This window comes from Amblyomma maculatum, chromosome 1, assembly GCF_055883805.1.
Source record: "Amblyomma maculatum isolate TAMU_Amacu chromosome 1, ASM5588380v1, whole genome shotgun sequence".
Classification (NCBI taxonomy): domain Eukaryota; kingdom Metazoa; phylum Arthropoda; class Arachnida; order Ixodida; family Ixodidae; genus Amblyomma; species Amblyomma maculatum.
Genome location: NC_139344.1, coordinates 33,968,393 through 33,990,769, shown reverse-complemented (window position 1 = coordinate 33,990,769; position 22,377 = coordinate 33,968,393). Strand labels below are relative to the sequence as shown.

Genomic DNA, 22,377 nt, shown 5'->3' with positions numbered 1-22,377 from the left:
GATCCTGCCTTAGAATGAAGAGAGCACGATTTTCACCAACAGGATAGGCTGACATCAGAACCGGAAAAGAATGGAAGGCGCGAGTTCACCTAAGAGCATTATGTGATATTGTCAAAGTAATCAGCAGTGTCTTGAGGTCCCACACGAACCCTCAATGTCTTCTTTCTTGTGGGAGGTCTATTCTCAGGGTGAGATGCGTTTTGCTATATTCATGTTCGACTAAAGTGTTTTTACTATAGGTGAAAAATGTACAGACTCTTATATAAGACAAAGTGCAACCGCAGTTCTACCTAAGCACATTCGAGCTTAATAGCGCAGGATTGTATACTTGGTACTCTAATTCAGGAGATAAAATACTTCCGGCACACTCGCGTAATTCTTATTAGATCGACAATTACGTATACTAAAGCTCTGTAATCCTTCACGCACTGTCTTGCAAGTAATGGCAGCATCTAAGCTTAATTAGTATGCGTGCAGTATTTATCAAGGGGTCTAGTATTAATATGCCGCGAGACATCAGTGTGGCCGCGGTGACCATACCAAACGCGCACAGTTCAACATCCACTGCTCTGCTGCAGTTTAGGCGGGATTGACGCCCTCTTCTCGTTTCGCCATTTGAGCTGACACCTGGTCGTCTCTGCATCTGTCTAAAAGCTACGCCGCGGTGTGAACCTCTCCAATCTCGTCTTAACCGCCGCTACCTTGAGTTGCGCGCCCAAATATATACGAAAATAGCAGGGAAAGCGAATCGCTTTCCTAGGAAATGAACTACACGGAGAGAAATGACAGACCATATTCTGCGAATGCTTAACTTGTGGTAAGCATTGTGGTAAGCCAACGACCATAGCCACTAAGTAGCGCTGCAAGCGGCTTAAGGTTCATGCTTACATGCATAATAGTTTTACTTTGGCTTTGGATATATTCAAAAACCTGCTTAGTAATTTAAGTGCTTTATATCAGCTTTGTTGTTCCTTGCAATAATCACTGCTCTAGATTCTCATGAATCAGCCCCGCTAAGTAATTTTGAGCATAATAGGTGGTTTGATTAGCTTAGCAAATAGAGAAGTTTTCTAGTCTCGAATCGTGTCGCAGACTCAAGGCGTCTGAATATATTGCCCGTATTTATTGAAATTGTGATTTGAGTAGAACTGTGTAACATATGCCACGAAATAGTGTGAATACCATGAGCATACACACAGTGCCTTTCGATTTTTGGAGCACCATCACACACTTCGTCTACCCCTTCGGGATGGCGCGCGAGCTGATGGCGATCGGGATTACTACAATACCCCCCGGCGGAAAAGGAGCCATCCTGGCGACTCATGGTGAGGAAAGGGTAGGGGGATCATAATACGGCTTGAGGCAGTCGACATGTACAGTTTCTCGGCCGCGGCTGCGATGATCTGGAGATGGGTTCAAGGGCTCTACTACGTAATTGACGGGAGAAGATTGTTCGAGAATGCGGTAAGGTCCATGATAGCGCGATAGGAGTTTGGATGAGAGGCCGGGTGCAGAGGAAGGCACCCAGAGCCAAACGAGGGCGCCTGGGGGATATGAAGGCGCTGGATTTGTAGGGTCCCGGTTATGCTTTTGTTGAGCCTGGTTCTCCGTTGTGAAGGAGCGCGCCAATTGTCGGCATTCTTCGGCAAATGTGTGCGCTTCAGACAGTAGAGTGGTCTCTGAAGCGTCGGTGTGGTAGGGTAGGATAGTATCCATGCTGGATGTGGGTTCACGACCATATAAAAGAAAGAAGGGGGAGAACCCAGTCGTAGTCTGCATAGCCGTATTGTAGGCGTACGTTACGAAAGGCAGCACTTAGTCCCAATTAGAGTGAGCGCTATCAACGTACATGGCTAGCATGTCACTAAGAGTGCGATTAAACCGCTCAGTCATGCCGTTCGTTCGGGAGTGATACGCTGATATACTGATACGCTGTGAATGATCTGGCACTGTTTGAGGAGGGCTTCGACAGTGGCGGAAACGCACGTCCGCGGTCGCTGATCAATTCTTTCGGTGCGCCGTGGCGAAGAACGAGGCGATGCAGAATGAACGAAGCAACATCCCGTGCGGTGGCAGACTGCAAGGCCGATGTTTCCACGTAACGGGTTAGGTGGTCAACGGCTACAATGACCCAGCGGTTGTTAGCCGAAGTGATCGGAAGCGGGCCATACAGATCGATACCGACACGGTCAAAAGGGCGGCTGGGGCAAGGCAATGGCTGCAACGGAGCGGCTGGCTGAGGGGGTGGATTCTTGCGACGTTGGCAGGCGGTACAGGATCGGATGTATTGACGAATGAAGCGGTACATGCCGCGCCAGTAATATTTCATACGCAGTCGAGAATAGGTTTTCATGACACCTGCATGGCCGTATTGGGGATCGGCATGGAAAGAGGCGGAGGTTTCAGCACGGAGATGTCGCGGAATTACGAGAAGCCACTTTTGCCCTGTAGGATGGTAATTGCGGAGATATAAAAGTTCATCACGAGTGGCGAAGTGGTGGGCCTGACGACGAAGTGCACGTGACGGAGAAAGCTCTGCGGGCATAGACAGGAATGTTAAGAGGGAGGATATCCATGGATCCTTCTGCTGCTCAGATTTCATATTGGTAATGTTGAGCGGCGACATATCGTAGGCACAAACGAAGCCAGCCGTCGAGTCGTTAGGAAGCGGTGAACGGGAAAGGGCATCAGCGTCGGTGTGCTTGCGTCCAGATCGATAGATGACGTGGATATCGTACTCCTGAAGACGCAACGCCCAGCGGGCGAGGCGGCCGGAGGGGTCATTGAGGGAGGATAGCCAACAGAGCGCGTGGTGGTCGGTAACAACATAGAATGGGCGACCGTAAATATAAGGACGAAACTTGGTAATGGCCCATATGATGACCAGACACTCCTTTTCGGTCACAGAATAGTTCGATTCCGCTTTCGTGAGGGTACGACTAGCGTAAGCGACGACATACTCGGGATATCCAGGTTTCCGTTGAGCAAGAACAGCGCCCAGACCTACGCTGCTTGCATCAGGGTGTATTTCGGTCGAGCAGGCAGGGTCAAAATGGCGGAGTATAGGGGAGAGACCAGTAGACGGCGTAGTGTACTGAACGCAGCATCACAGGCTGGTGACCAAGAGGAGAGGTTCGGGCCTCCGGCGAGAAGTTGCGTTAAAGGGGCGATGATACTGGCGAAGTTACGGATAAAACGGCGGAAAGATCTTTCAAGTTTGTGGGCTTGGGGAAGTCTGCGACGGCACGAAGTTTGGTAGGATCCGGTAGAACGCCATCCTTGGATATGACATGACCAAGTATTGTGAGCTTGGTAGCGGCAAAATGACAGTTCTTCAAATTGAGCTGTAGGCCGGCTTCAGTAAGGCACGTAAGGACACGCTGAAGGCGCAGAAGGTGGGAAAGGAAATCTTTCGAGAAAACGACCAATGTCATCCAGATAACAAAGACACGTTTCCCATTTGAGCCCACTGAGAATGTTATCCATCATTCTCTCGAAGGTGGCGGGAGCGTTGCACAGTCCGAACGGCATCATATTGAATTCATACAAGCCATCGGGAGTGATGAAGGCTGTTTTCGGGCGGTCAGCGGAAGCCATCGGTACTTGCCAATAGCCAGAGCGCAAATCTAGCGACGAAAAGAACTCCGCTCCTTGCAAACAATCTAGCCCGTCGTCAATTCGTGGTAGTGGGTAAACATCTTTGCGGGTTATCTTATTCAGACGCCGGTAGTCCACACAGAAGCGGATCATGCCATCTTTCTTCGTCACCTACACTACGGGGGAGGCCCAAGGGCTATGAGATGGTCGTATGATGCCCCGTTGAAGCATATCGGCGACATTGTCACGAATGACGCGGCGCTCAGTGGGCGACACGCGATATAGTCGCTGCCGCAGGGGCGCATGAGGACCAGTGTCGATTGCATGAGAAACGGTCAAGGCGCGGCCCAAGGAAGGCTGGGACACGTCAAAAGATGCACTGAAGCGCTGAAGGAGGGCTACTATTTGGTCCCGTTGGGTGGACGGAAAGTTGGTCGCGATAGCTCGATGAAGGGCGTCGACAGGAAGCTCATCACTCGTAGCAGCACAAGACGTCAGGGCAGCGACGTGAGGAAAAACTTCAGGTTCGGAGAACATGTAAGTGCGATCAGGGTCCAGCTCTTCAATGTAGCCGAGGCACTCCCCGCGAAGAACAACCGTCGGGCAGGGAAAAGGGTTGGAAGCATAGATGACACAGCTGCCATCAGAAATCGTTAGAACGGCGAAAGGAAGAAGGAGGCGGTTATGGTGGGCGGAGGCGAATTTGGGCGTAAAGAGAACAGGACTAGGGAGGGCAGATGTCGAAATAAGGGGAACGAGAACAGAAGAAAAGGGAGGAATGGCGGTGTCTGCAGCTACAAGGAGATTTACAGGGCGCACAGGCGGGTCACACAGGGGAAAGCTCAACTTCAGCACGGGCACAATCAATCACAGCACTGTGATTCGACAGAAAGTCGTAGCCGAGGATGATGTCGTGGGAGCAGGCGTAAAGCACCACCATCTCGACGAGATACGTAATGTCTTCGGTGCAAACTCGTACCGTGCACGCTGCCACAGGGGTGATGCGCTCTGAACTGGCCGTATGAAGCGAAAAGGCAGAAAGCGGCGTCGGGACCTTGCGAATTTTGCGGTGAAGGGCATCACCAATTACGGAAACGGCAGCACCAGTATCCACCAGCGCAAGAACGGGAAAACCTTCTGCGAACACTTCAATGACGTTGGCGGGAGAAGGCGGAGGACTTAACGAGTTCGTCAAACGCGCAGTTCTTGCCTCCGGAACTGCGGCATTTAGTTTTCCCCTTGCGTAGGGCCCTGTCGCCGGAGCATCGGCGAAATGGAACGTCGGCGAGGCGAAGGCGAACGGCGTGTCGAGTACTGAGCCCGAGGTGGAGACGATCCAGAAGAGACGTTGCTCAAGGGCGGCTCGGGATCGTAGTGGTACTGACGGACTGTGTTCTCAGGATGAAGCGGGCGCTGACGGCAAAGGCGAGCGACGTGACCCAGGAGCCCGCAATCATAGCAAATTGGACGATTGTCGGCGGTTCGCCATGGGTTCGTAATGCGGCGTCGCGGTCGAGGGATCGGAGACTGAGGGGCCATGAAACGAGGTGGAACATAAAATGTAGGGCCGTTCTGGTAAGACGGTGTAGGAAGCGGACCGCGCTTTCCAGCGGTTACTTGAGCGTAAGTGAGTGGGGCTTGCACAGGAGCGATGGGAACACTAGAAGGCAGCGCTTCGGCGACTTTCTCCTCGATAACATGGTGGATAGCCGGCGAGATGGATGGCGCGTTGGCCGGCGCTAATTGCGAAGTGCAGACGATCGGCTGAACTGGATGGAGGAGGAACAGCTGGCGTGCAACTTCTTCGCGGATGAAGTCTTGGATATTCTGCATAAATTGAGACTGTTCCGCAGACGACGTAGCCAGTGCCAAGCCAGCAACGCCGGCAGGTGCGGCAGCCCGCCGCGTAGAAGCGCGTTGCTTTCGTAGCTCATCAAACCTCTGGCACAGGGTTATAATGTCGGATACGGAAGTAGGGTCCCTGGCCGACATCATATAGTACTCATCATCAGTGAGACCTTTTAGAACATGTGTGACTCTTTCGGTCTCGGGCATGGACGGATTGACTCGCTTGCAGAGGTCAACCACGTCAAGTTGAAGCCGTGCATGGAGGCGTTGTTCGGTGCGGAGTTTGCGTACCGCAGGACGGCCGAAGACATCCGCGAAGTTCTTGAAGACAGACCACGTCGAAAGATCGGCTTCGTGGTTTTGAAACCACAGATTTGCCACGTCCGTGAGGTAGAAGAGGACGTTGCTCAGTTTTATGGAATCTTCCCAGCGGTTGTGTTGACGCGCTCGAAAGAGGCCAGCCAGTCGTCATCGTCATGGTCGTCGGTACCACTGAAGAAAGGTGGGTCACGGGGGCGTTGCGCCCGGGACAGATGATGGTGGCAGGAGTGGCAGCGATGGGCGCCGATGGTTGGCTGGGAGCGTCCTGCATGGTTGTGACCGAAGGCGGTAGCGTGCGGTTTCAAAGTTCCAGGGTGAAATTTGCGAGGAGGACTGGGGCGACGACCGAGACACCTCCACCAAGTGTAAGGTGTTTATTGGAGCACCAAGACCGTAGGCAACGTCCGCAAACCAAAGCGACGGGGGTAGCGTTCGAACCAACGGTGCAGTGCCAACAAGGCTCCGGCTCCACTTCGTCTACCTCTTCGGGTTGGCGCGCGAGCTGATGGCGATCGGGATTACTACAACTCAAATTTTGATCATTCTGGCATGATCACCCTATATGCTTCCTTCGATGTATTCGCGGCTCTTCATCAATATGCAGATGACGCTCAAACAAGGTGTGATGTTTTAAATTTAGCTGATAAACCTTTTTTTACTTCATTTGCGCACACTGCGGCTGCAAATTGTAAGTTCCTCACAGAAAAGGCCCTAAAACGAGCAGCATTGTTTCACCTTTTCGGGTCATATGTACTGCCCATCGAGGGGTGAATAAAAATAAATTCGCTTCAAGTTGGGTACGCTCTACAGTGTTAACGCAGACGCTGAGTGCGTGTAGATTTTCCCCTTCATCTATGGAGTTCCGAAGTCTAATCGCAATGAGACCGCCATTCCTAAAGGCGGGACTTTCATAATCTGGAATACAACAAAAGGAATATTGATATTGCGAACGGCACCTGATTTCGCTATAAGAATGCATGCGTCAAAAGTGAATTTGAGACGCAAATACGAGAGGCTGATTCGCGGCCATTCGCTTGAAAATGACAGCAGCCTCTCATTGTGTAAGGAAATATTTTCTTATGAATATTTTCATGCTGACGTTTGTTAGTAATAAATGTATCTTTGCTACAGAGCTAATAGCAGCATTGTTAGAAAGAAGCAGATAACCAACTTTTACTAAAAATAATGTAATGATGTCCTGAGTGTCCCTGTATATATACTAGAAGACTAAAGAGTCTGTCGTTTGTAGGCAGCCCTGAATTTTGTTTGTGTTGACTATATTACAGAGCCAACACTTGCTAGCTCTTACTTTGATCTTCACCTAATTCCTATTTTGCTAGGTTCGCTGGGTGGCAACAGTTACACCTTAATGATTGCCTGCATTAGCCCAGCAGATAGCAACATGGAGGAGACACTGAACACCCTTCGCTATGCAAGCAGGGCGGGAAAGATAAGAACAAGCCCGTTGTAAACTTTGATCCGACACAAGTTAAGATCGCCCTCCTTAGCCAGCAGGTGGGATCGCCTTCACTGCGTATTGGGACCTATCGTTGCCTTCACAGCTGTAATTTTAGCATTTGGGTCATCTCGCACTGATGGACTTCATTTGGTGATTTTGCAAAGCTGTAAGCTCGTTGAGCCTTTTAGCAGTTGGCTTCGAGTAAGCTTCACTGGTGTGGCTTTCAATTTGGAATTAGTAATTTGTAACAAATTAACTATGCATGACTACCAATCCCAGGTCCTGCGTAACGGTCCCGTGTAGCAGAAACCCTTGGGCCGAGTTGGTACTGCGTTAGCAATGCCGGTCCAACATAGGGCATTGGCGACAGATTGCCGAAACCGGGACCAACATTTGTGCTGCCTGGGAAGGTAGTCTGCTGTTAATGTTTTTCTTAGTGAATTATTTCAAAGCAAATTACTGTGCAATGTGCTTGTTGCAAACAAACAGTGCCGAAGGCCTTCGCTACATAATTCTATATTATGTGTGGTCTGCGCAAAAGCCTGGTCAAAAGTCCATACTTTCTTCAACAAAGAAATTTTATGACACCTGGTGTAATCTTTATTGTGCATTACGCGGCAACTGAGAAAGACCTAAGTGTTTAGAATGCTTGAATCGTTTGCTGATGCAATTGTGACTGTTTGCAATTAGTACTGGTTGGGTTGGCGATATTTCGTAGAAATACATGCTCAAACAAAACGCGACAATTTTTCAAACTGCTATAACACCAGACGGGCATTTTTGGATTTCCTACAGCCTCGCTTGATGGAGCCGTAAAAAGCAATTCGATTAGAACATGCAGCCGTTAAATACATTATTGTATTACAACTGCCGTCGGCGTTATGAGTGGGCTTCACCTTTTACTTTTTTGGAGTTTTCATGAAATGTGATAGTTCGTAATTCTGTGGATCATAGCTATGTGTCCTTTACTGTTCTCTCACTCTACACATAAAGATCTGTGTTGCTCCACGTGTGTCAACAGGAAAAGGCAGCTACACGTCACCCTTCCAATTTATGGCGGTTTATGCTATGCAGAATACTAGTGTAAAAGACGCACCACACTGTGTTGGCTGGCCCATGCAACAAGCAGGCATACAAACTAGTGTTGAGGTGTTGCCATCATGTTGATGGAGGCGCACTGGCATAGCAACGCAGCCTACTGGTTCATCAGTGCCAGGTTTTTAGGTGCACCGGATTTCGAAACTTGGGGCCAATAAAGAGCAGTACGTTGCGGAGGCTGTTCTACTGCGTGCGAGTATGCATTATCAGTGCCCTTAAGAGTGTCTTCGGTAGTTCATCTAATATGACTGGAAGCCTTCACCATTCCTAAGCCACTGCAGTTGGCATATACTAATTTTTCTTTCATGTAATGTTCTGCAGCTCCAGGAAGCGAAGACTGAGCTTGCGAGATGCAAATTAGTTCAGACTGAACAAGTAGTATCATTGAAGATGACGGCGGCGAGTCTAAGGAGTTGCAGATGGAGCGGTCGCGCAACACGCAGCTGGAAGCTGAAAATCAGCGTTTGAAAATGAAACTTCGTGAGGTGCTGAACAAGCTGAGTGAAAAGACTCAACGCCTCAACCTCGTGAGTGCCCAGTTGCGAAGGGGAAATTGGACCGCGACCAACACCGCTACTAGGATTTCTGAGCTTCCTATTCGGCTCCCCTGAACTTCTAAATCCTTGCGGGCCTTAAAGGGTTCACTTTTGCGAGCGCCTTAGAGAAATTATGCGCGCTTTCACAAGTTGAAGCCAGAAATATTGGGTCGTATGTTTATGCGATTTGCGGCAGTGCTTTCTACTTGCAGAAATTGTGGACGGAATGTTTAAAGACATATTTCATATTTTACAAGGTATAGTAAATATTGAGGCAAATAGTGCATTGAAGCACCTCGCTCTTCCATTTTTTTAGTTTCCTTAAACAGTTAGCTATTAAAATCCTGCTCGCAAAATTTCCTTCCTCGCTTTTTCCTTAATTTAAAGGCTTGATTTTATACTCATACTGGCTGAGTGGTTCGCATTTTCCAGGTATTGACAATGTGTGTATTTTCTGTGTACTCTAAAAATTGGCGCCAAATTTCCTTCCTATGGCTTGACTCCACCAGGTGGCAACTTATGTTCATGACACTACGCACCACTCTCAAAGTATTCATACACGGTGGGCTGTATTTATGCGCCCCGATCTAAGCCGTCTGGGATGCATCTCTAGTTAGCTTGACTCGAAGTTTTTTTGTATCCGACTTCTTTCTGGGTCACCCTTTGGAATCACTTATTGTACATAGGTGGGTCACAGGTGCAGCTAAACCTGGTCTCGCCTTCGTATGCTTTTCACCAATTGTAGCGATTGCTGGCCACGCATACCTTACCGTTTGAGATAATAGTAAAGCAAGCAGTTGGATGCGAATAGCAGGAATAAATGGGGGGTTAGGTGGGGTAATTACGAAAGTACTTATGGGATATGTGAACATATGCTCAGAGCCAGTATATGGGTACGTTAAAAGTGATACTTATAACCTTTTCACCACAATTTAATTTGATTTTTCTATTGTGGTTACAACTAATGAACATAGCATGAAACATGCCATTTCTAAAGCAATTTTCGAAAAAGCTGGTGTATTGAGTACTGCAGTCAAAGAGCACGTATTCCCCTCCGTAGGAATCGTTCATTGTTTCGGGTTTTCGCTATTTACTTTCATGTGTTTGATCTCTTTTCTGTTATTCACATTGGAGTAGGATTTGTTTATTGGTGGTGGCATGAGTGAACAGAGAGTGTGGGACTGGCACAAGCGGCTTTGCAGGGCATAAAAATTAATGTCTGCGAGCCATGGTTGGAGCTTGTGACTGGAGGTGGGCAACTACGCTGCCGCAGTACACCTACCTTGCCGCAGCATAATTGGGAGTACCCTAATGTGCAGTCAACGAAGTGGTGAAATATTTCATAATAGCCTGATCCGCTACCTCGAACCATTTTATCAAGAACTTCACGTGTGTAGATCACCCCGACAGGTGTAAACCAGTACATAGACTCTAGAGCAGCAGGGTCTCTGGAAAGGTAGATTAGGTTAGGATATTGCGCAATGATGTAGGCAGTATCTAACTGAAAGAACGAGGCGATGCAAACGTGCCATAGCTTAGTTAAGGCTTGCGAATTCATTTCAGCACAAAGCAAAAGTTCATTGCAATTATCTGACTGCATATGTACTTCAGTAAGAATTCTGAACTCGATATACCTAACCACGTATCAGACGACGTGTCAAATCCATTCTTACACATGCTCCACAGCATCCGGATAGGCTTGCTCGGAGGGTTTTTGATGTACTGTTCGTAATATAATAATATTTGGTTCACAGGAAAGGCAAGGCGCAGTATCTGTCACATTTGTTCTGTGGGTACCTGAACCGTGCTGTAAGGGAAGGGAAGAAGGTGGGAGTGAAACTGGAGAGAGAAAAAAGGGCCGTAGTGGAGGGCTCCGGAGTAATTCCGACTACCTGGGGATCTTTAACGTACACTTTATCGCACAGCACACGAACGCCACTAATTCGTTTCCTCTCCATCGAAAAACAGCCGCCGGCATTCGGGATCAAAGCAGGGAACTCTGGCACAGTAGTCGGGTGTCTCACCACTACACCACCGCGTAGGGGTCTGATCGTAAGCCGTTTTCGTTTCAAAGGCTGCCTGCGCAAGCGTTATTTGGCGCATCGTTATCATAGTCAAAGTCGCGAATCGGAGAATCCCGTTTTTTATGAATCCACGAGCTCCTGGCCGCAAGCAGTGCAAGGAAATTTGAAGCCTCATAACACCAGGTAGTTTCGAGCCATCCAGTATGCACGGTTTTCACCTCCACGTGACCTTGACAGATACTTCGCCTTTCCTTTCTTATAAACCAGTTTACCTTGTACGCATCTGGAAGATGCGGAACGACTCTTGCGCACCCTGCGCGCTCAGCCCAACAATTCTCGCCTTTCTGAGCATGTCACCGAATTGACGCGACAGGTTAAAAAACACTACGTTACACTTGACACAAATCAATGGAACAAGATTTGTAACATCATCAACGGCACGCTAAACCAAAAAGGAACCTTACACTTACTCAGAGAACTCCTCGGGCCTCAACCGGCTCCTGTTCCCACTCTCGAGAAGCACTATTCGCTACTAGGAGCGGATGCCTTAACAACTCAACTCCGCCATCTCTTCATTCTTCCTCCCCTACCTAGTCTTTATCCTCAGTACACTGGTGCTTACAATGTAGAACTTGATGAGCCATTTACCCTCTGGGATCTAGACTGGGCGCTAGAACAGCTAAAGCGGAAGTCTACCCTAGGTGAGGACCAGATTACATACTCATTCGAAACCACTATGACAGGGACAAAGAATATTTTGTGAGCATTATAAACTTACACTGAGAAGAAAGCATCCTTCCAGCATCTTGGAAACAATCACTTATAACCCTGCTGCCAAAACCAGGCAAGAAACTTGCGCTTCAAAACCTCCACCCAGTTTCTCTAACATCTTGCCTGGGAAAGACCATGAAACGGATGTTGCTCAATTGGCTCGAGGCTCATCTTGAATCTACAGATTTCTTTCCCCTTCAACAAATTGGCTTCCGAAAAGGTGTCTACTCAGGACCTCTTTTTTCTCCTCATGCATGAATTTGATCCTCCGCCCTCTTTCCAGATCCAAGCCATAGTGGCCCCTGATGAGTGTAAGGCCTTTGATAACCTTGCCCATGATCCTCTTTTAAAAATCCTGGCCGGTACTGACTGTGGTTTAAACATTTACGGCTACTTCACTGCATTTCTCCGCGACCGCACGGCCAAGTTCCGTCTCCCCGATTCTGTCTCTGATCCTTTCCCCCTCACACGTGGCACTCCTCAGGGTGCTATTCTGTCACCCACCCTTTTTAACCTTGGAATGGCTCCCATATCTCGTATTCTAGCGTCTATCCCAAACCTAAAACATACATTCTATGCATACGACCTTACTCTGGTGTACTTCTTGGTCTCCTGGAGCAGTAGAGGATACCTTACAGCAAGGTATCGATGCAGTCGCGAGATATCTTGACAAAGTAGGGCTACTTCCCGCATCTGAAAAATCCGAATTGCTGCTGATTGCAAAAATTCGCTATCAACGAAAGCATAACCATCTAATCAATCTCACAATGGCAGGTCACCCCATTCCTCGCGTATCGTCCTGCCGGATCCTTGGACTACATATCCATGAGTCAACTAATCAGGGCAATGTTTCTACAACCGTTAAAGTTTGCAATCAGCTTACGATTCCAGTTCACCGCATTGTCAATAAGCGCGCTGGGCTACGCGAGGGTCAAGTAAGGCAGCTTGTCCACGCATTAGCACTGAACAAAATTCTATATACAGTTCCATACCTTACTCTAACCTGTCGCCAAAGACATCAAATCGAGGTTGCACTTCATATATTGTATAAGGCTGTCCTTAACGTCCCTCTACATACGTCCACGGAGTGCCTGTACTCAACAGGGCTGTTCTTACCTCATACAGCAACATCGAGACCGGCAAATGGCACGTATTTCAAGCACCAAACAAGGACATTGGATACTTCAACAAGTTGCACTCAAACCTATCGACCTCCCTATCATTACCCCTACTTCCCTGCTCCCAGATAACTTAAGAGTAACCCCCATTCTAAAAAACGTTGCACCCGATGCTAACCCAGGCAGACGTTCCGCTCACGTTTCCAATCATGTTCATCCTACTGATTCCACGATCGTACACATAGATGCATCAAGAACTGATGTCGGAGCAGCTGTTTACCCAATTGAGAGCTTCAGTGAAGTAGTGACATATACCCTCGGTCCTTACATAGATCCTCCTCCTACAGCGACTCTCGAGACCCTACCAATAGTCGCCAGTATTCAAGAAGTCGCACAAGCACCGCCCCCCCCCCATCCTTCAGGATATACAATAAACACTGATTCAATACAGGCTCTACGCGCCATTCACGCGGGTCGCATTCCTGAAGAACTGCAAGATGATCTACACAGAGCTCTCACCAAACCACGTCTCAACACTGTCACACTGAGGTGGATTCCTGGTCACACTGGAATCCCAGGCAATGAGGTAGTCCATCGCTTCGCCCGCGAACTTCAGCACTGGGCGCCTGGGATTCCCTGGCCTTTTTTCATGCTCTTTGGCCTTAAATTTTCATCTGTTGATTCCCTGGCCTTATATTTATTATATTTTCAGTAGCGTCCCACCCACGTGGGACGCTAATCTTCACTACAAAAAAGAAATCAACACTCACTATGACAACATTAGGAAAACTCTTCGTACGCTTCCTCTTCCTAATAAATCCTTCACTACCACGCAAATACGCATACTTAGACGCATACAACTAAATAGAATCCTTACTCCTGCGCGATCATTTCTATACCGAATCAGACATTCCTCCACATGCCCAAATCATTCTGAACATTATGAAAACTTAGAACACTGCATGTTTTCCTGCCCTGTTGCAATACAGTCACCTCATGTTTCTCACCATCCTTCCCCAACCTGGCGGGCTTGGTTAGCCTCTGAACAGCTGAAGGACCAGTTGGCCTTAGTGACTCTGACCCAGGTCATTCTCTACACTTAATAGTGCGTTAAATAAAGTTGTTTTCTCCTCCTCTTCCCTTCAATATGCTTTGTACAGCAGTTCTTAGTGGGAGCCTAAATTTGGCCTTCAAATCCCCCTGACCTAATTAAGTGTGGGTGTTCAAAATTTCGAGGTGTTCACCGAAATGTATATTGCGCCTTCCTTTTCCCAAAACCTAACTTGGGTGGTCGAAATTGCCCCGCCGTGGTGGGACAGTGGTAAGATGCCCTACTGTGCTGGAGTACCCGGGTTCCATCCTGACCACGGCGGCTGCTCTTCGATGGAGGCGAAACAAAGAGGCGTCCGTGTGCTGTGCGATGTCAGCGCACGTTAAAGATCCCAAGGTGGTCGAAATTACTCTGTAGCCCTCCAATACGGCTCCTCTTTCTCTCTTTCACATTCACTCCACAGAAACAAGTATAACATATTGCTCCTTTCCAAATTCCTGTGAACGAACTATTATTATTATTATTTTAGTATTGAGTCGAAATTACTCCTGAGCCCTCCACAATAGCACCACTTTCTCTCTTTCCACTTCCACTCCCACCTTCCTCCCTTCCTCTACGGCGCGGTTCAGGTGTGCAATGTACACGTGTGACAGATACAGCGCCTTTTCTGTCCTGTGAACAAATTATTATTATTTGACTGAGAGGAAGCCCTTAGTTGTGCAAGGTCACCTTTAACAGCCTTGTAGGTCAAAGGCAGTTGTTGCGACTGAAGGAAGAAGGAAAAGAAAATGTACGGGCCTGCTACTGTTGCGACTGAAGGAAGAAGGAAAAGAAAATGGACGGTCCTGCTACTGGATTTGTAGCTGAGCCACCTCCGCTGCCTCGTGCAGACAGAAGAGAAAATAGAGAAGAAAGAAAAAGGAGAGAGACGCGCTCCGCAACAGCCGTCGTCCACCACCGAAATGGTAGCGGGTGCAATGACGGTCTACAACAGATAAAAATTCAGTGGCTGGCTAGCCCCCGCCGCAACGGCAGCGACATGCCAATCCTTGCCCCGTAGGGCCAGGAGCAGCCACCCTCCAACCTCGGGCCTGCTACTGGCTCTGTAGCTGAGTCTCCTCAGCTTCCTTTTATTAATTTGTTCACAGGAAAGGAAAGGCGCAGTATCTGTCACACTCGTTTCTGTGGACACCTGAACCGCGCTGTAAGGGAAGGAAGGAAGATGGGAGTTAAAGTTGAAAGAGAGAAAGAGGAGCCGTAGTGGAGGGCTGCAAAGAAATTTAGACAACCTGGGAATCATTAACGTGCGCTGACATCACACAGCCCACGGACTCCTCTTCGTTTAGCCTTCATCCAAACGCAGCCGCCGCGGCCGGGATCGAACCCGCGGGTACTCCGGCACAGCAGTCGGGCGTCTTACCACTGCACCACCCCGACGGGGTCACCTCCGCTGCCTGGTGTGGACAGAAAAGAAAATAGAGAAGAACGAAAAAGAAGATGGGGAGATGGACTCGCGTCACAACAGCCGTCATCCACCACCGAAACGGTAGCGGGTGCAATGATGGCCTACAAGAGATAAAAATAGAATGGCAGGCTAGCCCCCGCCACAAGGGGCAGTGACCTACCAGTCCCAGCCTCGTAGGGCGAGGCGCAGCCGCCTCAATGACAGATACTGAGCATTTCCTTTCTTATAAACCAATGTACAATATACAAGACAAAAATATGAAAACATGATCATGATCTGGCTAGGTGTAGATGTCTACAATGGCTGACGATAGCTCAAACCGAGACTAACTTTACAGATTATCCGAGTCTCTTCCTAGCCATTAGCAAAGAAACCTTTCTGCTGAATAATGAGCTTTGCCATGTATAACCATGCTTCAACTTTCGCTTCACACTAGGTTTAACCGAAGCGAAACTACATCAAATGTTTATTCAGCCAGGACACCACCTAGTTCATCCAAAAGGTTTATTTATGTAATTGAATCGGTACTGATGCAGTTTGTCCAAAAAACCCGCTTTCTACGACGAGTGATATTGTGACCTTGAGTTTTAACCCAATAATTGCTGTTACACTTTAGAGGCAGTGATCTGTTCTCGTAAAGAAACATTTGGACTGCGCTGCGCTTAGCACGCCCTTTGCGGTTTCTTGATGTATTATCGTCATTTACAAAAGTGGTATGCGCCAGGAATTCGGTGGAGTATACGGTGCTCATATTCTTGATAAAATTGTGCGGACAGGTCGGAGCTGTTAGGTTGACGCGCACCAGACCATTACTCCTGGACAATTGTCTTTGGCTCTACAGCATTTTTACACTGCGGTCTACCATCAAGGTTGCGCAGGAAAGGGATAGATAAGCATTTGCCCTCCTGCACGGGAAGTGGCCTACCGCAGCACTATAGTGACCCGTCTCTCTAGCTTGTTCCTTAACCTTTCGGCATCCGTAAATCGAACAAAAGCAACCAAAGCCCAAAAGCACGGGGACAAGCTCGCCTCCTTCCCTTTCCCGCATAACCTCCAGTGGAGAACTACAAACTGTCCGGGAGCATACCTTTGCCCTTTCACGCAGCACTGTGCTTGCCCACTGTAATCCTCGCACCCTAACTAGAGGGTCATCCTATTGTGCAGTATGCAATTGTCCAGCTACCATTCACACTAAACAGATTACGGTTTGTTCCCTAGCGCTCACTGCCTATTGATATATACTCGGACAAATTTTGAATGAACTTTGAGCACACGGAAGGACTGGTACTTCTCTGTTGGGATGGAAGTTATACACCTGAAGTGTATTGCCATTTACCTCCTTTTTTTGTGTAGTGTAAGTGATGTCATCTATGGAAATAAAAAGCTAAAATCAGGGGTGATTAGAAATTGCTGAGGTTTCTTGACCAGCCTCTGTCTTCTTGGGGCACGCCGAAAAGCTCTTCAGCATAATGTTTTATGGAACCTAAAAGAATTATGAAAAACACTTAAGTGCCGCTTTTACTGGGTGCGTTAAAGAACCCCACGCAGTCGAAATTTCCTGAGCCCTTCATTACGACATCTTTCAGTGCCAGTTGCTTTGACACCTTAAACCTTATAAATTAAACCTAAGCTTCGTGTCTAAGAGTATGACTCTTCAGCACAGGCCACTAGCGCTATATAAATCCCGGCTTTATCCAAAGCGTATAAACGTGCCTACGCGGCCTAGGAGTAAGTCAATGGAAGGTTCCTGGCAAGCGGATTCTGAATCATCCTCCCATAAGAAAGGAGTAACCTGAGAAGACAGCTGCTGCCAAACGTAGTTTTATGCAATTATAATTCCAATTAGTGCTCGGCGATGCCAGTTTTCAGCTATCGCCTTCGAGCGGCATGCTCGTAATTTATCTCATAAAACCAATGCCGGTGGACAGCTGCCGATGCCGGGTTTTTTGTGAACAAAGCCTTTGATGCATCATCATCATCATCATACGCCTGACTATACCCACTGCAGGGCGAAGGCCTCTCCCCTATTTCTCCACTTAACTCGGTTCTGTGCTCGCTGCATCCACTTGTCCCCTGTGAATTTCTTAACCTCATCCGCCCACCTAACTTTCTGCCGCCCCCTGCTACCCTTTCCTTCCCTTGGAATCCAGTTTGTTACCCTCAGCGACCATCGGTTATCCTCTCTTCGCACTACAAGTCCTGCCCATGTCCATTTCTTCTTAATTTCTGCTAGAATGTCGGTAACTTGAGTTATTTCTCTGACCCACTCTGCACGCTTTCTATCTCTTAATGTTACCCCTACCATTTTTCGTTCCATAGCCCTCTGGGTTGTCCTCAACTTAAGTAGAACTCTCTTGGTTAGCTTCCACGTTTCAGCCCCATAGGTGAGTACAGGCAAGATGCAACTGTTGTATACTTTCCTCTTGAGCGATACCGGTAAGCTGCTAGTCATAATCTTTGAGTGCTTGCCAAATGCGCTCCATCCCAATCTTATTCTTGTTATTTCCTTTTCATGGTCCGGATCTGCGGTTACTACCTGTCCTAAGTAGACATATTCGCCTACTACTTCCAGTACTTCACTACCTAATGTAAACTGCTGTTCCTTTCCTAGGCTGTTGAACATTACCTTTGTCTTCTGAATATTGATTTTCAAGTCTACCTTTCTACGTTTCCTGTCTAGGTCACCAATCATTATTTGCAGTTCATCCCCCGAGTTGCTTAGCAAGGCAATGTCATCAGCAAATCGCAGATTACTGAGGTATGCTCCATCTACCCTTATCCCTAACTGCTCCCATTCCAAGTCTCTGAATACTTCCTCTAAGCAAGCTGTGAATAGTAGTGGGGAGATTGTGTCTCCTTGCCTAACACCTTTCTTTATGGGAATTTTGTTACTTTTTTATGCAGAACTATGGTTGCTGTGCAGCCACTATGTATATCTTCCAGCACTTTCACGTACGGCTCGTCTACCCCCTGATTTCGCAATGCCTGCATCACCGCCGAGGTTTCAACTGAGTCAAATGCTTTTTCGTAATGAATGAATGCTATGTATAAGGACTGGTTATATTCCGAGCATTTTTCTATCACCTGATTGATGGTATGGATATGATCGATAGTAGAGTACCGTTTCCGAAAACCTGCTTGATCCTTTGCTTGATTGCAGTCTAAAGTTGTCCTGATTCTGTTAGCAATTACCTTAGTAAATACCTTATACGTAACAGACAGTAAGCTGATTGGTCTGTAATTATTAAGGTCCTTAGAGACCCCTTTCTTATGAATGGGGGTAATGTTTGCATTCTTTCATGGTTCCGGTACCGTCGATGCAATTGCGTTTATATTACATTATATTAACACAGTAAACTTAAAGGCTTAAAATTCCAATTCTCCACAAGATCCAGTGATGGCGTTGTGATCTAAATATTGTCACCGTTAAACAGCCAGATGGTTAGAAGGTGGGTTTATTCACATTGACGCGGCACTGGGACGCCGCAAGGCTGGAGAAAGCTCGAGAGAGGAAGACGAAGAAGGCCGGGGTCATTAGTGTGGATAAGGCCAGCTAAAACGTCGGTAATCCAGTCTGGCCGCACGACGGCGCCACAAGAGTGATTAGTAATGCGTCATTACTCTCCTTCTTTGAAAGTCGCCGTGATTGGCGCTAACTTGGATCCAAGCAACAAAGAACATCGGTAGTGTCGGATGGCTGAGGCGAACGAGCGGCTAACGAGCATGAGAGGGCTTCATTCGTGCAACGTGAACCACTTCGGACATTGGCCGTCGAGAGGAACGGACAGTTCTCTGGGGATGAACTTCATAGTTCACCTCACTGAGTTGGCGGATTACCTCACAGGGGCCAAAGTATCGCTGAATCAGCTTTTCAGACCGCCCTCTTACACGGATTGGGCTCCACACAATCTCGTTCTCCAGGCCTCCAGGCTCGTAACTCTGATTTATATGGCGTAGGCTATACCGGTGAGCGTCTTTTTTGCAGGCGCCGGATACGCTGTCGAGCACGTTGATGAGTGGTCTCGGCATGCAGAACGAATTCATCAGCACCCATGACTGCACGATTAGCACTGTCAGGAAGCAGCATTGCGTCCAGCATAGTCATGGCTTCGTGTCCTTGGACTAAACGAAACAGAGTGAAGTGCGTCGTTTCTTGCGGCGCAGTATTAGATGCGAAGGTGACATAGGAAAGTATTTCTTCCCAGTTTCGATGGTCCTCGTCGACATACATTGAAATCATATTGTCGATTGTCTTATTAAGCCTTTCGGTGAGTCCATTTGTTTGCGGGTGATAAGCAGTTGTTCTTTGGTGGCTTGTGCCACTGAGTCGCATAACCTCCTGCGTAAGCGCCGAAGTGAAAGCCGTTCCCCTGTCGGTTATAATGACTGCGGGTGCCCCGTGACGAAGTGCAATGCTCTGCTAAAAAAAGGTCGCAATTTCAGCCGCGGTTCCGCGGAGAAGAGCTTTCGTTTCACAGCATCGGCTGAGATAGTAGGTGGCGACCACAATGTACCGATTACCGAGCGAGGACTCCGGAAACGAGTCGAGTAAATCCATGCCGACTTGTTGGAACGGGACTTGTCGCGGATCAATAGGTTGTAGCAGTCCGGCCGGCTTAGTCGGTGGCGTCTTTCGGCGTTGGCACTCCCGGCAAGTTTTGACGTAGCGCTTGACCACCGCAGTGAGTTTAGGCCAATAATACTTCTGGCGTATGCGTGCAACGTTCGGGAAAAACCCAGGTAACCAGAAGAAGGGTCGTCGTGGGACGCCTGCAGGACTTCGTCGCGAATAGCCTTAGGTAAATTAGCTTTCGTCGACCCGTTGTTCTTCTTGTACAGAGTCCCGTCTCGTAAACAGAACGATGACAATCCGCGAGAGAAGATTCGCGGCGGAGTCGGATTGTTTCATTCTCAATACTCAGTGAGATGCTGTAGTTCAAGGTCGTCTCTGGTGTTGAGCCACAGTGTCCGCGGAAATAGCGCCAAGAGGAAAAGAATCGTCGAACTCTGTGCTGTTATGCTAAAGAGGTGCGCGGGACAGTCTGCATCACTGTGCCCCTTGCCTGATTTATAGAGAATGGTAACATCAAATTCTTGAAGTCGAAGGCTCCAGCGTGCTAGCCGCCCTGAAGGATCTTTGAGGCTCGCCAACCAACAGATTGAGTGGCTATCGCTCACTACTCAGAAAGGCCGGCCATAAAAGTAGGGGCGAAAATTTTCACTGTCCACACAGTAGCAAGACATTCCTTTCCGTTAGTGGAGTAGTTCACCTCGGACCGGGATAAGGTGCGGCTTGCTATGCGATTACGCGTTCCACACCATCCTGCCGTTGTACAAGGACCGCTTCAAGGCCGGCGTTACTTGCGTCTGTGTGCAAGTTCTGTATCGGCTTGTTCGTCAAAGTGACCAAGTATAGGTTCCCTTTGTAGATGAGTTCGTAGTTTCTCAAATGACCTTTGTTGCTCTTGATTCCAGCAGAATGGTTTGTTCTCTTTTGTGAGGCGAGTTAGGGGCTCAGCTATCCGCGAGAAGTTCTTCACAAAACGCCGATAGTAGGCACAAAGACCCAGAAAATGGCGCATGCTTCGTTTGTCGGTTGGAATGGGGAAAGCAGCTACGGCGGCTGTGTTGTCGGGGTCTGGGCTAACGCCCGTGGCACTCACAACATGGCCCAGAAACGTCAGCTCTTGGAAAACGAAATGGCACTTTTCTGGCTTAAGGGACAGACCGGCTGAATGAATGGATTCGAAAACGGCGCGCAGGCGCCTCACTTGTTCATCGAAAGTATCGGAAAAAATAACAATGTCATCCAGGAACACCAGGCAAGACTGCCATTTCAGGACAGAAAGCACAGTGTCCATCATCCACTGGAAGGTCGCAGGAGTCGAGCATAGGCCGAAAGGGAGCACCCTGAATTCGTACAAACCGTCCGGGGCAATAAAGGCTGTCTTCTCCTCGTCGCGTTCGTCCACCTCTATCTGCCAATAGCCACTGCGTAAATCGAGCGATGAGAAGTATTTGGCGTGGCGCAGACGGTCTAGAGAGTCAGCAATGCGCGGTAGAGGATAAATGTCTTTTTAGTAACCTTGTTTAAACGGCGGTAATCAGCGCATAACCGTAGAGTCACATCATTCTTCGCCACGAGGACAACAGGCGACAACCATGGGCTCGTCGACGGCTGTATCACGTCGTCCTGGAGCATATCCTGAACTTGCCGGCGAATTGCATCTCACTCCTTTGGAGAGAACCGATAAGGCGACTGACGTAATGGTCTCTGGTTGTCGTCGACTATAATTAGATGCTTTGTGAGCGGTGTCTGTCTAACCCTGGAGGTCATTGCAAAACAATCCCGGAAAGAGTCGACAATGATCTCTAGGCAGCGCTTTTGATTGGCAGGAGGTCCGGGTTGATGTCGGTTTTAACTGGAGTAGTCGACGTTTCTTATGAGTTTTGTGATTTCGGACAATGCGTACTGCCCTGCGCATTCCGGGAGTTCTTCAAAGTATGCAATCGTTGTCTCGCTCGCCAAAAATTGCGGTTCGCAACCGAAGTTCGTCATCAAACGCTCGGTTCGCCTGTCCTTCAGTTAATAAGTCCTCGACTTGTTGACCCAGAAGCAGCGACATGTTGGCTTCGGCGATGCTACGAGTTCCGGGGCTGCTATCGCACTCTACGGCCCCAACCTTCCTGTATCTTGACGGTATCACAATGTGATCGTCACAGACTCGCAGCTTCGGTATGTGTTGCTGGGGGTCGGCGTCAAGAGTGCGGTGGGTGGCAAATGACAGGATTAGTTCTTTAAAGTTGTGCGAAGGAACATATCGCCGCTACTTCCCCTCCTGGCTATGACGTGGCGGCGAGGGTGAGGTGTGGCCTCTCCTCTTTACATCACGTGACAGCCTCCTTCCTCCTCTCTCCTTCTACTGCTGGGGCAGGGGAAGAGCGCGATGTGTTGGCTGGGTGTGGTTTTCGGGGAGAGGGAGTGCGTGTGTGGTGTGTGCGGTGGTGTGCAACCTCTGACAGAGCGGACCAGACGGGCCAGCAGTGCGGACGCGTCCGGAAAAGCAGGCACTGGCATCAGGTGAACTG

General features: G+C 48.5%; 1 protein-coding gene across 7 annotated transcripts in view; it reads left to right on the top strand.

Moving 5' to 3' along the window:
* Positions 1-22,377, top strand: part of LOC146202107 (chromosome-associated kinesin KIF4B-like) — a 62,800-nt gene that overhangs the window by 14,747 nt on the left and 25,676 nt on the right. For 2 of the 7 annotated variants that reach the window (XM_084587949.1, XM_084587948.1), the window contains exon 2: positions 8,645-8,850. The exons of 3 other annotated variants lie outside the window; for them this stretch is intronic. In XM_084587949.1, the coding sequence (XP_084444075.1) occupies positions 8,743-8,850 (108 nt within the window). In that variant the 5' untranslated portion in view covers positions 8,645-8,742. Of the gene's footprint in view, positions 1-8,644; positions 8,851-22,377 lie in introns of those variants that run through there. 2 more of the 7 variants (XR_014703639.1, XM_084587947.1) reach the window with 2 other exon arrangements.